The 17355-nt window shown below is 37.4% G+C and overlaps 1 protein-coding gene across 5 annotated transcripts in view; it reads left to right on the top strand.

Moving 5' to 3' along the window:
- The window catches only part of LOC119783883 (plakophilin-4-like), a 111227-nt gene that overhangs the window by 20089 nt on the left and 73783 nt on the right, over positions 1-17355 (top strand). For 4 of the 5 annotated variants that reach the window (XM_038285606.1, XM_038285602.1, XM_038285605.1 and 1 more), the window contains exons 1-2: positions 292-431; positions 8990-9123. In XM_038285606.1, the coding sequence (XP_038141534.1) occupies positions 425-431; positions 8990-9123 (141 nt within the window). In that variant the 5' untranslated portion in view covers positions 292-424. Of the gene's footprint in view, positions 1-291; positions 432-8989; positions 9124-17355 lie in introns of those variants that run through there. The other variant, XM_038285604.1, reaches the window with a different exon arrangement.

The following is a 17355-nucleotide window of genomic DNA, read 5'->3' as shown; positions in this document are numbered from 1 at the left end:
CTAACAAAGGACAAGAATGCTTTTAATATTTTTTTTACTTTGTAACAGTTTTAATAACTTCATTTAATGTTTACCTGAGTTAACTGTCTGACGTTAATATCTGATTAATCATCCGACAACAAGAACACAGAAAGAGAAGAAATCAGTAAAGTGGGCAATCACTGTACAGAGCCCTGTATCATTATATACTGCAGAATGACTGTTTGCTGCTAATCAGGGGCATGCCCTACCCTGTGGACACATGCTCAAATAGGCCTCAGGTTATTGCAACACTTGTGGGCGTGAGGTTCAGAGAGGAAGGTAAGTATGGGTGCAGCATCTTGCGGATTCATTCGCCCTCTTTGTCTTATTGAGAAAGAGGTGAAGGTGCTGTCGGAATGCTGTCCATCGTTTGTCTCACCATGTTGATTCCTAGATCAACAAAATGACAGGTATGTGTCTATTTAAAGGCTACTTTGTCTTTCTCGTAGGCTTACAAAGCTTGCACATGGTAATCATTGATAGAGTGGTTGTGCAGTGAGCTGAAGCTGTCTGGTATCAGCACTCCTTTGCTTTCAAGCCTGTCAGGCTATATTGTTTGTTTGTTTTGCTTTTATAAGCAATTCCACCATGTGCTTAGATAAATCATTAGCGTCCTAAGGGAACAATTTATGTTAGCTTTTTCATAATGAAAAACCTCAATATTGTGCTGCTTTTTGCTGGCCTCAGTGATATCTGTAAAATGCTCAGTATAGGATTGTTAAAGATTGTTTTGGGTTTTCCGGGTTTTCCGTGTTCCCTGAGCATATCAAATCTCTCGATTCTTTCTTTTAAAGCATATTTATTTATTGAAGTAGTCGCAACAAGTTACAGCTCCTGTTGATAAACATCTTTGAGACTAAAGTTGTTAATTTGATCTGTTTGAAAGGTGTGATTATTTGCTGTTGGTCTTCTGGGAGGCTGTTGCAGCTGCTGATAGTATTTTAAGAAAAATCTTTCTCCCTACTACTCTTGATAAGCCCATACGGCTGCTTAGTCACTCTAGATAAGTTTAATGAACATTCATGTGTCACAGAGTCTTGAAAGCATCTTTCATTAAAGTGAGTCATATAGACATTTTTCAATCGGCTCACTCTTTGCTCTCAATGTGACTCATTTCCTTTATACTCACCTATAGTTAAAGTATTTTAGGTGTATGGGTTAAAGACTTAATATACTACAAAAATTAATTTTAGCTTCTAAGCCAGAGGCATTTTAAGGTCAAAGTGAACTAATCATACTGCAAAAGAGATAGGCACAATAAAGATACTGCAATTAACACATTTTGTAAATGAGTTCCTGCCAAAAACACTATTTTTTTACATAATTCCCATGAAATGCTGTGAACCCTAAACAGCTTTTAAAGTTGCATTGCAAAGGTCAACGTGTACTAGAGAGCAGAGAAATGTCTTATCCCTCAGGGCTATAAGAAAAAAATGGGGCGTCATTCTGTTATTGCAGCCATACACTTGCTGCTTGATCTTGACCTATATTATTGGAAGATTTTTTTTTTTTTTTGTTGATAGTGTGCAAAAAATATGAAATTGGTGTTTTACACTGGCAAATACCAATAAAGACTTCTGCTTCTGCTCTTTACTTCTTGTAAATTGCAAGAAGTCCGTACCAACTGGAACCTCGTTCTAATTCTTCCAGTGACCAAACTACGGTCTTTGGTCTTTATTGGCCTTCATCTCAGCCTGTTAACTTTTTTTTTTTGCATTCTTCTCATATTGCCAGCATTCCTAGTAGACGTTAAGCAAATATGGGCCAAAAATTAGCTGTGATTTTAACTTGTTTTGTCCTTATAAGGCAACAGAAGGTCTAAAAATAATTCAACCTTTATCTGATCAGTAAACAGATCATAGTAGAGGCTAACAGGTCAGATGACAACAACATTTCTTAAATAAGACATAATTATGGACTGAGGAAGACTCCCTATTAGTTATTTTCAGAATGTATAAGTTGTGTAAAAAAAAAAAAAAAGTCAAACAGCATGAGTTAAACAATTTGTGTCCCATTATCCTTTTAAATAGCCTGCCTTTGTCATTCTGAGCACGGGGTTATTTATATATTGGCTCAGGTTTTTGTTTTTGTTTTTATGAAAGAAACTATATTATTTTCTATTTCACTTTTTTCTATTGTTTTAAAAAGCTAGCCCTGCAAAATGCTTCAAATCAAAACTGCTTTTTAATCCTCTGAGACTCATTGCAACCTTTAAAATTCAGAAGAATCATGCCTGGTTTTCTGGAATGAGAAGCTCTGTTAAATACTCTGTGCAAAAAGCTACTATGCTCACATCTAAGATTACATTTTGTGAAATAAATAACAATATCTGTGTAGAATTATGTTTTTGGGACGCTTTCCCTTTTGAAGATGCAGTATAAGACTCATTTGCATAGATTTTTTTAAATGATTTTTATTCTTCATCAGAGAGTCTACGTATAGATTCTGCTTAACATAAGGTTTTTGAACAGGAATGTTTGCTATGCTGTTAGTCAGTTATTCAATGTCACTTATGTTCTTTAAGACAAATCTTCTATGCCAGAAGATATTGACAGTAATGGATTTAACTCTCAGAACTGTATGTCCTCAGCTGACAGAACCTCATTTCTTTGAGGGAGTTGTACAAAAAGCAAGAAGTGAGTACTTTTTAATTGATCATTTAATAATGCAAACTAATTAGCCTGTTTTATAAGAAAATAATAAAAAACAACACTTTTCTAAGAATGAGAAGCTGCAACCACTATCATTAACTGTGTTTGTAGACTTTTATACTGGCTGCACTTGAGTTTTGAATCACTAGTACAGCTTTTACTCAACAGTCTGTAAATCTGCAGAAAGACTTTTGTACTTGCTGTAAAACTCTGAAACGAAATGTTTCTTCAGATAGATCTGACCCATATATCGGTACTTTCTAGAAATCCCTGTAATCGATCCAGCTTTGAGCCTTCTGGGTACCTGTCTGCAGGCTTTGCACACCTTGCTGGGAGCGGTTTATCCCCTTCTTTTCAGACAGTTTTACTCAGACTGAATTACTAAATGCCAGTTGGCTGTCATGCTTACTTCTCCCACAGATCCTCTTTGGTGCTTAAGCATGTACTTTGGTTGGAGCATTCAAAGAAAACTTGTATATCCTAAAGTGACTATAGTGTTCCCTTTCTTTCTTGCCTCTAGGGGTCACAGAAAGGCCTTAATAAATCTCATTGTTGACAAGAACCTCATACCAAGAATCTCTGCTCTTTTTTTTGCAGACCTGTCAGATAATATTTAAGAAACATATGCAACTAAAAGCCACAGTGATATAAGCATGTTTGCATTGGCTACTTATCTACTCTTATATTGTTGGAGTCTTTAATGCGTACACAAAGCTGAATGAGAAAGATATGTTGTTCCTAACTGGGTGGTGAAATTGTTCCCTCACTTCACCCCTGCTTTTTAAAGCTGACGCTCTTTTGGAGCGATAGCCTAGCCAGCAAGACTGATACTGAACTGTAAAGTGCCTTGAGATAACTTGTGTTGTGAATTGGCGCTATATAAATAAACTGAATTGAATTGAACTGATACAACATATACACAGTGTATCAGTCTGGTGAAGAGAAGGTGTGGCTGGATTTCAAATGCAGGACTTACAGGGTCAGTGTCATCAGATCAAAACCAATCAGATACTGTAACTCCTGCAATGTAACTACAATCGATGCACTATTTCTTATTCTATGATTCATGAAACAAGCTGAAAATACCAACTGACACCTGCTCATGTTTATCTATTTATAGAAATGGCCAAAACACAGTCACATGGTGTTTCATCCACATGCCTTTCACATGGGGCTTTAAAATTTCTAAAATATGTTTCAAGTACTTTTTGTTTCATAGCTGTGTAGACAAATAAACTGAGATTTGAAATATTACCTGACATGTGTGACTCTGTGGGAGTGATCCAACAGCAGGTATTCATTTTTAGCCACACCCCCTAATGGCAAGCATCATCGCAAGCTAGAGGCTCAGACCTTTGCTACTAAAGGGCTGGTTATACTCCCACAGCAGTGTGTCGCAGTGAGCTTGTTGCAGGTATGATGCAGACATTTTTGATTTATGGAAGGCGATGAGGAAGTGGGGGCAAGTTTGTGTGACAACGGCGGGATATGATGGCAAAAAAGAGCGGGAATCCATTTGAGAAAAGGGTCCCAGCGTTCTTGCGAACCTCGCTCTTCTAGCTGGTCCAACTTCACAAGTCGTTTTCCGCAATGGCGGCCATACAAACAAAACAAGCCAGTTAGGTACCAAACGGGAAATACGCATGAGTAGAGGGGACCAATCAGAGGCCTCCTGTTTGCGGCACTGTCTGTGTATAAATCAGCCATAAGACCCTTTGGGCTAAAGGGGTTGGAAAGAAAATGCAATAGAGATGTCTGTTGTTAAGGTTTTAAGGTTAGCTCAATCTGACCTAGGACATCATAAAGAGCATCATTCATTGTGGTTGCCATTACGCTGTTATGCTAGCAGAAAGGTGCTGAGAGTGATGCATCATAAAGTCCCGCCTCCCACGCTTGTTAGACCAAATGACACTCCATGTAATAGAGTTTGGCTGGCCAGCCTAGAGGAGCGATGTTCATCTGCCAGCAAGGACTCAGGGTGTGTCAATGATCTGAAGGTTACAGGGTTTAGGTTTTCAAAGCTCTTTTCTTACATATATGAACAAATAAGGAGGTAAATGTGTTTAAAAACATTATTTCCCAGGCTGTTACGCTCTTTAACAGACAATGTATCGGCTTGATTTCAGCGTAATTTGAAAAATGTCGGTGTAGCCTTCGTTCGTGGTGAAATGTGTTGGACGGAGCCTTGGGGGATGGAGCCTGGATGCCATTCATTTTCCATGGGGGAACAAATTTAAAAGTAGCAGCCTGCTCCGCTGAAATAACCCTGATCTGGATACTTGGATACTAAACTGCATCTTTAAATGTTGCCGTTTCAGACTGTTGTAGTTGTTGTTGTACGATCATGTTTCCTGTATGATATCCCCTTCAACTTTTACAGTTTTCTGTCTTATCTTCTGTCTTTCTCCCTTTCACTTAGTGTAAACATTAGCATGCAATATAACACCCCCCTTTAAAACATGGCGGCTGCTGGACAGTGTGCAGGCATGCGAACTAAACAAAGGATCAAGTCAAAGGTTCTTGCCTCGAGGATGTGTTGTAATTGAGTCATTCTAGGAATTATTTCAGCTTCATGTAGAACCATCTTACAGTTACTGAGTCAACCTTAAGCTCCTCTGAATAAATATTTTCTAATGTTTTAAATGGAGCCTTTCAGGAACTGAGACCTAGTACAAATGAGGTTGAAGACACAAATACATTTACAAATGTCTAAAAGTAAAGTTTGATTTTATTTCTTTTTTCTAAAGTCTGTAGAAGTTCCCCCAAAAACCTCAACAAAATTAAACAATAATAGAAAGAGTCCGTCCAACTTCCTCCATGCTAACATAATTGCCCTGATTCAGAGGGTTTCTTCTGTTCGTTGCTGGTTACAGCTTTTGATGATTAGGTTTTCTGCATTTTTATAAACTTCTGCAATTAAATCTTTAGTTTTAATAAATAATGACATTGTTGTACCCTGCCTTTCGCCTATAGACTGCTGCTGTCGTAGTTTGTCTGCCCTGATGAAGATCATGTTTTACTCCAACATGCAACATCTTGGAATAGTTAAAGATGCTCTTTTAATTTACAGAGAGCAGTTTTTCATGCTCTGTCATCCACCAAAAATATTTAGCTCTGGTTGGGATTTGCCTTGGGTGAAAGATGCACTGACCCACTTCATTTGCAATATCTTTGCTTTGGTACAGCATGTAAGCATGCTTTTTCCTTTTCTCCCCTAAGGTAGTCTCACTGTGTAAAGGTAAACGTATTGCTGAAAAAGTTTTGTTTTTTTTCTAACTAAAAAGCTTAAGGAAAACTGAAAAAGGCACAGTTGGGTTTTGATGACCATCGATGTACTTATGAATGCAGGGTTCTGAGAAGCTATAGGAGAATTTAGACATGCCTTGGACATTTTCAATGCTCCACCTCTTAAATGGATTGTATGTATTCTAGAAACTTATTTCTACACTGCTAGACTGCTTTTTCCTCTCACTATGTTTCTTCTAGGTGGGGAGACAGTTTTGCAGGAGAAGCGGTTGTATAAGTAGCTCAGAGGAGTTGCCAAGTCTGAGGTCAGGACATCAGATCATGTGATTCTGCTAGTTAGGGTGGGGTCAGACTAAGACTTTTCTTAGACTAGAGAGAGACTGAGGATTATTTTACTATAAAAGGGAGATTTAATTCAGACTCCAAATAGCATTTGTTGAACTCAATACTTGTTACACCTGATTAACTAATCATACAAATTTCTTTAAGGGATAAAATAAAGTTTATTATCAGTCGTCTTCTTTTTGTTACTTTTTAACTTTGTGAGAAGAGCTGCTGTTTTGACCAGAACGAGGTCATATTTACCCTGAGAACTGCACAGTGTGATCCTGAAACATTAATCTAATGACATCCTTGAAACCTGAACAGACCGGGCTGGCTTCCACGGCTTCCTACTGACTTCCAAGTCTCGTGGTGATTGTGTGAACTGTGGAGGTGCCCGTCACAGCGACATTTTTACTCAAAGGCTTTCAACAAGCCTTTATCCCCTCTGTTAGGGGTGAGATGCAACGAGAAATGTTGCAGAACAAGTGAGATGAGTCTGACGGACTGGTTAGGTTTCATTGTAAAGAAAACAAGAAGTTAGAGGAAAAAGGGCTAAAAATATTCAAGGTCTGATAAGATCGAGCGTAATAGAGGTACGTTAAGATATATTTTTTTCTTTACATAATAATACCTTACAGATTTTCTGTTTTTTTATTTAGCTTTCTAATATATTCAGTGGGTTTACATTTTAAGATAGTTCTTAACACTGGAGGTAAATCTTCTGATCGGTTTTCATCCCGGTAAAAATATATTTCTTTCCTTTTGAGTTGCAGGGTTTTTGTTTGCTGTGAATATTCTACTACTGAGAGGTCATGTGTCATGCAATCTTTTTTTAAATGGTCTCTAAATTTATTTTTCATCATATTAAGGTGAAAAAAATATTGAACGGAGCTAATTCAGATCTCTTTTCTTATCTTTTTTTTTCTTGCAAGGGTAGACATCTGAATTTGACCCGTGGAAAGAAGGAGGAAATGTGCTAAGCATATTACAGTGCTTTACAAATCAGTTTATTTTGTCTACACACACTTCTTTTGGAAGCATTTAGTCAGTAGCCATGTATAAAAGAAGAGGGTTGGTTTATGATGATCGACGTCTGAATCAAATCGGCATGCATATTCTGCTTGTCAGAATCAAGTTATTCAGAATCAGGAACACTGACCTGACTGTGCATGTTCACGCCATATCGACGTGACAGATTTCCATTTGAGCTGCTAGATTCCTGATGGAATATGTGAATTGCATGTTTACATGACACATTTTTTCACATTTTTAATCTGATTGGACATTTAGTTCTGATTACTTTTCCCCATATAAATAAAATAATCTGTTTATTTTTTGTCTTCAAAATACTTCTTCATTTATTTGATTTGGAAAAGATAAAACAAGTACATTTAATTCAGTATTTTAAGTCTTTTTTTCACATATAATCTTCTAGGTAGAAATCATATCTGTGTATTTTTTATGCTTTAAAACCTGTGACTGACTGGGCACCCAGACCATACATTCCCACTGTGTCGTTTCTCGACCCCTTAGGTCATCCTGTCATAAATGTTTAGTGAAATGGGCATAAACCGTTCATCTTGCTTTGTTATTCTGCTTGATTAAAAGGAGGGGAAGAGAATTTTGTCAACCTAATAACTAAACTGGCTTTGATCTCGTTCCCCCCCTTGTCTGCTGTTTCCTTTTGCTTGGTTTTCTGGAAATGATTTGCTATGTCCTTGACCTGAAGGCTGCAGTGGAAGTGGGCGGGATCTCGGTGCCACAAAACTATGAATGAACAACAGAGGAATCTGGGATACAGATGGGGAGATTCCATGAATATTCTGCATGGACTAAACCGCTCTACAGCAGCACAACCTTAATCTGTCATTCCAGAGCCGGACTGGCACCTGACCCCGGACAGTTCCGACACCTTGAATGACCTATGCTGTTTTAGGTGACAGGCTCCCAGAATACATAAGGAGTCACATTTCTGAGTGTCTGGAGACTTTTTTTGTGCTACGTGCGCACACACACACATTACTTATGGATAATAGTAACTGGAGCTGTTTTAGTGCCGTATGTAGTGGCTCATTCCTCTCATTTGAATTTTTACTGTTCTGTCTCTCTGCTACTGGTAAATCCGGCTCTACCTTGAGCAGAGATTCATCCACTCTTTCTGTCATCAGTTGATGGTGGTCTAATTAGACCATCACTTTTCATTTTAAAATTTCCAACTGGAGGATGGGGAGCCTAGAAGGGAACACGTCATCACCTTTCTAAATATCTTTAATACTACCGTTTTCTTCTCACTTTCAACCTTTCTTCTACATCATCATGCATGCTCATCAACGCCCTTAGCATCCATATACTAGGACAGCCTCAGCAAAGCTTATTTTCTTTATTAGTTAAATTGCATTTATGCATTTCTATTTGACTGACAAATAGTGTTTCAGTTGTATGCTATCTAATGGCCATATGGTATTAATTTTCAGTGTCACAGACATAAAACACTGTCAGTCCATCGTTTCTGGCCATATGGCATGCGTAGGAGGAATGTTTGTGTATGCCCTGGTATCGTGTGTGACCACTAATGGTAAACTCTCAGCATCACTTGCCAGTGTGCAACAGGGATGGGTGGATTTAAGTCACATTTATGAGGAAATGTGTTTTGTACAGGCTTGCACACATTCTGCTGTGTATGGAAGCCTCTGAGCTGAGTTGCCTGTGGTGACCACAGTGTTGTGTGTTTATGTGTGTGTGTACAGGAGGAATGCCAGCTCCTGAGCAGAGCCCAGTGACGGAGGAGGGGCTTCTGCTGACCATCCACAACAGTTCAGCTGGCCGCAAAATGGAGGCTGACAGCACGGCCAATAACATCCTGGCCTCCGTCAAAGAACAGGTGGGGTTTGATCTGGAATGCTCCTTACACCCTGTTTGACTCATCTCTCTTATCATGAGGAACCTGTGAAACATTTACGCACAGTGGCATTTATTGACTGTTAGTTTTTCTGGTGACTCACCCACTTTTTATATATATGGCATTTTTTTCCTGCTGATTTATATTTGATGTTTAATGATGTATTATGAATAAAAGAGGTTTGCTGAAAAGATGCTCACATTTTCAGCTGAGATCTGAGCATTTAACTTGATTGTCTTTCAGCTTTATAACTAATTTTGTGGTATGGTCCCATTCCGGGCCAAGCTTTAACTTCCTGGATGATGTTTTTTAAGGTTCTGCTTATATTTTTCTTGTTAATATTATTTCCCTATGGTGCTATTTGCACTGAGTTCACACTGAACGCGGCGCAGGCGCCGCAAGGAGCTCAAACTATTACTGTAGAGTTGTAGTCTCACATCAGCCAGCGTTGCTGGCAAATCAATGAAGCAATTCTTCAAGCAGGACTTTTGGCCTAACGATGCAGCAATCCCTGCATCAAGCTCCTGGATTACACAAAACAGACAGGAGAAGTCAAACACCAGACAGAAAAAAGTCCCGCTGAATTTCTGAATGAAATCCACCTACGCTCGATAGACTAACAAAAACAAAAAGGAAAAAAAAAAACCCAAGGAAACAGAAGAGTTACTGGGGCAGGAAGATAAGATAAGATAGACCTTATAGATCTTACAGTGGAGAAATTCACTCGTCACATCGCTCCAATAGTCAAAAGAAAGGAAAAGGTGCATGAACTATATGCAGTGCATCCACATATATACAGTGGATGGCGGGAAAAAAAAAAAAAAAAAAAAAGAAATAGGCCAGAGATTTAAGGCGAAATTACATTCTCTTGCATGCCGTTTCTGCAGCTGTACCACCCTGGTCGTGGTATCTAGTGACTAAGTTTTTGCAGCGCGTCCGCATCGTGGACTGCGTTTGTCAATTGTTGTGTTTTCTTTACAAATATGTAGAAAAGTATCCATATTCTACTAATTTCGAAATTGCGAATTTTCACTATTTTGGTATTTTCAATAAATAAGAAATACAATTAAAATTGGACGTGAATATCTCTTGAAACCACATGGCAGTGGATGACGTAAAAGCATAGATTAGCTCTAGTGCTAATTACGCTCATCATCAAAATAATCAGTCCTTTCATCAATCCAAAAATGCCACGAATTTTTCCTTCAACTATATCCAGTCTTCATCTTTATAAAAGGCAGTAAAGTCCAGTTACAGATCGTGTGACTCGTGTGATGCGAAAAAAATATATAATGATTTAGATATGAGTGAAAACATTGAAGCATAAAAAATGTTTTGTCGAAAAATGCTGTTGAAAATAAATGTATCATTTATTTTCATAATTACAATGTGTGCAATTTAATACATAATGGAAAAACAACTTTTGTGACCCAGACGTTCCTTTTTTAAGCAGTGCTCATAACTCTGCCACCACCATGCTTGGCAGTGCGGTTTGATGATCTGGGCTTTGACGCATTGTGATTAATCTGTGTGGCAGATGATAGGATTATTTAAAATTCTAGCATAACACTCATCTTAGATTACTTTTTTCCTTCAAAATCTGAATTGGACCCAGCATGACTCAAGAGACTGTTTGTTTACGGGCAGCTGCCGAGGCCTGGCTTGTATCAGCGGATGACCAGGAAGTTCAGCTGTAACAACGTTTCAGGGCTAGAGGAGGACCATGCCCTCTGATTCGCTCCATTTCTGCCTGACTCTCTGTGAATCATGCACACTCCCTCTGGTCTTGCAGACACATGCATGCACTCACTTTCCTTTCCTTTGTAAATTCTTCCTGAAACTTCCTCTCTGGAAATAGTTCAAAAAAAAAAAAAAAAAAAGTGTATTTTTTTTTTTTTTTTTTTAATTCTCATTTTTTAGGATTGTTTAGAAAAGTTCTCTATAGTTATGTAAAAAAAACAGAAGTTTTCCTCCATCAATGATCTATTTGCAGCCATATGACACATTTAGTTTTCCTTCTGGAAAGTTGTTATTTACACAAACAAGGAAGGGGAAGGAGGGAGCACCTGTCGATGTCACGTCCTTCCTTAGAGTAGTCCCTGGTTGCTCGTCCGGTTCGAGCAGATATCCATGCAGGCAAGCAGGCAGAGCAAGTAGTCTGCCTGAGCTGTTGTTTTTTGAATGACTGAGTGACTCGCTGTTTGAAGCTATGGGTTTACAGGGAATGCTATTGGAAGAGTTGAGGCTGTAAAATGATCGTTCTTCTGTGTTTGGACAGAGCAGATTTGGACAGGAAAAGAGAAGGGTGAGTAGAAATGAAAACCAGTCAGAGGTTACGCTTGACAAAAGTGAGAATGTTTTTTTCCTCTCTGGTTTAATGGCTTTCCTGTGATTGTTGAGAGGGAGACCTTTCAGGGATTGCTTTATTGATGTAAACATGCAGGGCTGCTCTACCAAAGGCCATGTGTGTTTTAAAGGTGCAGCCTAAAAGTGACTCTGTTTTGTATAATTGTTCATTTTTTTTCATTCCTAAATTCCTTTGCTGCAGTTTCCACACCGCGCCTGTATTTTGTTTGATTTTCTGCCTTTATGTCTCAGGCTCCTTTTTCAGTCACTGTTGTAGTAACAGCTGCACAGGGCCTGCCAAGATGCCCAAACAAGGTCAGATTCACCAACATATTATGGTTTCATTCTTCCAGAGTCTTCCTTTGCTTGGACTTGTCCTAGCTCTTTTCTTTCCTCCTTATGGATGACATAGTTTAAATGATTCCTGGCACACTTATGTAAAATGTTTAAAATTCACTGCATTTTTTGCTCTTTTTTTCTCTCATGCTATATTTCTCCTTCATTTGTGTTAATGGACTGAATTAACTTTGCAAACCCCTTTATTAGTGCTGAGTGTCCTAATTAAATTTAATTCAACTCTCTGGGTTATTTTATCTATAATCAAAGAGCTGGTATTTTCTATCTCTTTTATCTTACATGTAGTTAAAGTTGCGGCTAAATGTGAGCGTAAATTAAAAAGCACTTTTTTAAATGTGGTTTCACCTTTTATGAGTCGTTTATTTCTTGTCTAAATTTAGTTTTGTTTTCGCTTAAAATCTCTAACTGCTTTTGGTTGGTTCTTTGCTGTTTTTTAACATATAGCAATATACATGAGCATCTGAACAAGTTCAGATCAGTCATAGATAATTTATTTTAGTCATTGAAAACAGAAACTAATTTAGCTACAATGACTGCTGAATGTTTTGTAGAATGGGTCAATGTGTTGTATTTTATATAATATTTATTATATTTTATCATTATATCTATAAAAAATTTTTTTTTTTGCTATTTTAACTATTTTTCAAGGCTGTACTTTTAAAAAGATGAAATTGTCCAGTGAGCTGTTTCCAAACGAAATTTCTTTTTGTTATACACTTGTGTAAACAAAATGACAAATAAAATCTAAGTCTAGTCTAGTTATTGACATGCACTAAATATAAATCCATATATTATCATCTTATTAGATAAGAATAAAATTCTTTTTTATGTCTGTTGGAATTAATGAAGTTATCTCTTTTAACTAAATGCCAGAATTATGAGAGCATGTTTTACTAAAACTGTTTCAGTTTCTGCGAAAGAGGAAGCTGACAAACATTTCTTAAATATTCGGTTGAAATGTCCCTTTGACCTGGGATTGAATATTTTAGGTCTTTACTTTTGTGTATATATATTTATTCAGAGCATATGTCCAAATAAAATCTACATCCAATGTACAATTTTCTTCTTTTTTTCTTATTTTGGAACCTCAAATAAACTAAGAGACAACAAAAACAAACCCACCCAGCCCACCCACTCTCTCCATGTAGCAACAGATTTACACTGTAGTAGTCCTATATTAAGGCAAGGCAAATTTATAAGCACAATTCAGTACAAAGACAATGCAAAGTGCTTTACATGATTAAAATATACGAAAATAAAACAGAATCAAAGCAAATAGGGAAAAAAATGAATAATTAAAAATAAAATAAAAAATGTAGAAAAAAAGAACATTAAAAACAGTTGAACTAAAGAAAATAAAAAAGTTGAACTAATGAGGTTTCAGTTGAACTGTTTAACTAGAACAGTTGAAGGCAATCCTAAACAAATTAAGCCTTAACCATATTTTTGAAAGGTCAGAATTAAGAGAAAAGAGCACAAAGATATTGGAATCAGAATCAGTCTCTTGGGTCTAATCTGGTTAGAATGTCCGAGAATGGACTCCATATGTGGTAAAATTTAGCCAATGTCCCATGTACCGAATGGAGAATTTTTTCAGGAGTACAGTATGACTAACCTGACTCTGCCAGATTGATTTGCTCCGTATATCCATCTGGAAACCGTCCGTTGAAGTAATTTTGGGAAGGGGCGAAAATACTTGTTAGCTGATTGGCCTATGTTGGTGATAGACGGGCCAAATAAACCAATCAGATCAACGAAGCATATGACATAACAGAGCGACGACGAAGAGGAGCCAATTTATAGATCAAACTCTTGCCGAAACCAGTCGGGAGAAGAGCAAAAACATCTTTTCCTCTGAGAGAAGCCTCCAAAGCAGTGTTTTGCTCTTCTCTCAGTAAAGAAATACTGTGTAATTCCGATAAAACTTGCTTGATAGCCACGCTAACGCTAGTTTCATCGGCCGAAGCCGCCATGTTCTTTAGACTGAACTGTCGCGCTTCTCGTTGGGTCACACCTCAACCCGCCTCAAAGCCAACGCTGATTGGACGTTCGTTTGGTGAACTGCTCCAAATTTTCTTTAACGGAGAGTCTCCAGACTGATCTGCGAGTGAAACCTTGAAAGCTCGCGAGATCAGGATGGTCTCACGAGGCTACAGTATGACAGCATTTCCTTAATCATATGGTTCTTGTTTGGAGGCTTCATAGATTTCCAGTTTTTAAGTATAAATTTTTTTCGCTGCAGATGATGCTATTAAAACAAAGGAAATAACATCTCCAAGTATCCATATCCTGGGGTCAGGGTCTAAAAAAAGCCCTCAAACTGCTGATGTTATCAGAATGACATTGTTCCAGTAGGTTTGCAAGTGAACACAATTCCAAAACATATGAAGAAGACCCCCTACAGACGTACTACACCTCTGGCATTTGTCAATGATTCTGGCATTCAGCTTAGACAACCTATATAGGGTATAATATATGTGTTGAAAAATGTTAAATTGAATTTGCCTGTGATATTTTAGGTCTTTTTTGAGCTTCTGACAATAGTTATTTAGATTTTTGGCCCATTCTCTCTGTTGTAGCTGAGTCGGGTTTGTAGATGGTCTTCCACCCTCACACCCTTGCTGTTCTGCCAACATTTTTTCTGGCATTAAGATGGGACCTTTGTGCTTGCTAGTCTAAAACATTGATATATCTGGTGATAAGGCCATTGTGTCTTCTGAGGAGCCTTTGTGCGTGAATCCAGATAATAATATCCCTGCAAAGATATTCTGTCATAGTGTGTTTGTTTTATGATGTTACTGACGCCAGATGTCCCTTTAGCAGCTGCTGTAAAAACTCAGTTATAACACCATATGTGACAGACTTTTGTTGTGTTTCTATTTACATCGCCATGATTGAATAAGTTATTGCTGTAATAAATTAAGAGCGAAAATATTGTACCTCCTGACTGACTTCTTTCAATGAGTTATAGCATAGTGGTATTATTGAATTACCTGGGGGGATTGCATGCTGAAATAACTAATAGTAATCTATCTTTTCTACAGTGAAAGGATGTGGGAAAATTTAAGACTACTGGCTGTAGTGAATGTTTATTATGATTAGTCTGTGCAGGTCAAGGCTGCAGCATATATAGAAGTATGACTGTCATTGTTGTATTTGCAATGACATATAACTACGATAACAAACAACAGCGTTATATAGGTGGGAGTAGTGCACTTGTGCTCTGACAATTATCAATTATAAAATTGGGCTGAATGATTGTTTTTGACTACAATTACTTCAGTTTTCCTTTGCACTAACCCCAGGTTTCTAAATATTTCACCCCAGCGTTCAGTTTTTGAAAGCATGCTTGCCCAGAGTCAATCGTTGCAGGAATTTACTTAAATCTTTGTGTGAAAAAGTGAAAAAGTGTTTACGTCTACTTGCATGCATGGATCTGCATGCTAGCTGCAACTCTCTCTACCTTTCTGTGTGACAATAAACCTACTTCAAGCATTGTTGCTCCACTTAAAGGCCTAAAGTTAGAGATGTTGTGTCTTATTGTAGTTAGATAAGTTGTGATTAAATCCATGCCTCTGCAAATTGAAAGTTGTGTTTTGGTCAATTGTGATTATATTCCAAATGCAATTTATTGTCCAGCCCTAATGGTGAAAATCCACTTCAGTATTTTGCAAACCAGTTTCTACTTACATGGGATCTGCTGAGATTGCAGAAATGTGGCCCATCAATGCAGCTGATCTTCTTGTGTCAGAATAAATCGTTTCAAATTAAGCTGTTGTCACTATGTTGCGGTGTATTACTGTAGCTGTTCAGTGACCTCTGTGCTTATAACAGAAAAAACCATTGAATTATTTACCATTAAGTATCTATTTTGGCTGTCACCTTTTGTTCCAGTGAATATTTTAGTTTGGTCTATCCTTCACTAATGTTTACAACTGTTGACATTTCAAATACTTTATTGTTGTTGATGCTTAAAGCATTATCTAAATTATCTGGAACGATGCAGAAACATCACAGGTTAGGAAAGCAACTCTGAACACAAGGTTAGTTTTTTATATAGAATATTTCTATTTATTTGTTTAAAAACCAATGTACAAGCTGATATAACAGAAATATTGAAATTATAAAAAAAATCCCCATGTGTTTTTTATGGCCTGGATGCTAAACACACAAATCATACATGTGAGTTATATCACTTTACTTCCCATTTGCTACAATTTTTGCCCTGCTCAGCAGAAAACGGTAACCCTTAGAAAAACAAATAAGAGCCGGATAGTACTACACAATAGGGAGATCCTGAGATGTTTGGGCTTGTGAATTAACACAGATAAAACTCATTCAGGCATAACTGAAAGAAAAGGCCTTAAATGGACTTTTCTGATTTGGGATGGTGGTTGCATTGTTAAATCCATATAACTCTTCAAATAGAGGACTTTAAATTGCTGCCATGGTTAGCGTGCAAGTGATGATCTGACCCCGGCGCACTCTGATACACCGGATTGCATCTTCAGCTTCTGGACTTGAGAGGGGAGGTGCTTAAATATGATAAAAAGTTGCTATCTACATGATAAACGTCTGAATAGACTGGGTCTCTGTCAAGTTGTTAACCGTCTCTGCCTGTTGTGCTGAAATGGCGGTCCGATCTTCCTAAAACAGCACAATAAGGAGTTTTACTGCCATTTATTCACGTTTCGCACACAGCATCCATCAACACAATAAATGGCTTTTGTTGTGCGCTTAAAGCGTAACACCTATTTCCCCGTGTTTACTGTTGTGCTGTGCATGCAGGTCAGTATGGATCCACGGATAGTTCACACTGAAGTCAGATATTGGCAAGGTTTTAAAAGTACTAGGTATCTCAAGGTTTTTTTTTGTTTGTTTCTTTTCTGATAGTGCAGTTTAAATTGAAAAAACACTCCTTTTTGATAGAACTTTTTACCTTTTCTTGAACCTCATGGTTATACAATCTCTTAGAAACACACATTATTCATAAAAATTTAGTTTACAATCAGGCCCTTTGAGCACTCTCATTCCTCTATGTCCTCTATTGTGAATTCCCACTATTGAAATATATTATATCAATGTTAACTTGACCTTCCTTTAAAAGCTTTGGTTCACATCTCATGCTGCAAATTCGATCAGAAAATTATTCTTGTGTGGAAGCGTTGTAAAATAATGTCTAAAAGATTATACATTTTTATCATTATGTTTGTTTCACACTCACTCTACAAAACTGGAATTATTCCAAGATTAATAATAATAATAATACAACCTGAAGTATTGGATTTTTTTTTTTTTTTGCAGTATATTGCATTCTGTTTTTATCACCCTCTACACAGAAATCCATTTTTTTTCTAATTGTGGCTGAACTTGCATGTTTTGTCATTTGTTTGCTCATTGCTACAGAGAATGCAGCTTCTACGTTTGTTTACTAGATTCATTTATCAGGATTCTTTAGCACCACGGCTCATAAACTTTGGTACCTATTAACACCCACATAAGTTTGGGAAA

Source organism: Cyprinodon tularosa, unplaced genomic scaffold, assembly GCF_016077235.1.
Source record: "Cyprinodon tularosa strain WSP-4 unplaced genomic scaffold, ASM1607723v1 ctg212, whole genome shotgun sequence".
Classification (NCBI taxonomy): domain Eukaryota; kingdom Metazoa; phylum Chordata; class Actinopteri; order Cyprinodontiformes; family Cyprinodontidae; genus Cyprinodon; species Cyprinodon tularosa.
This window is presented reverse-complemented; position numbering and strand designations above follow the sequence as displayed.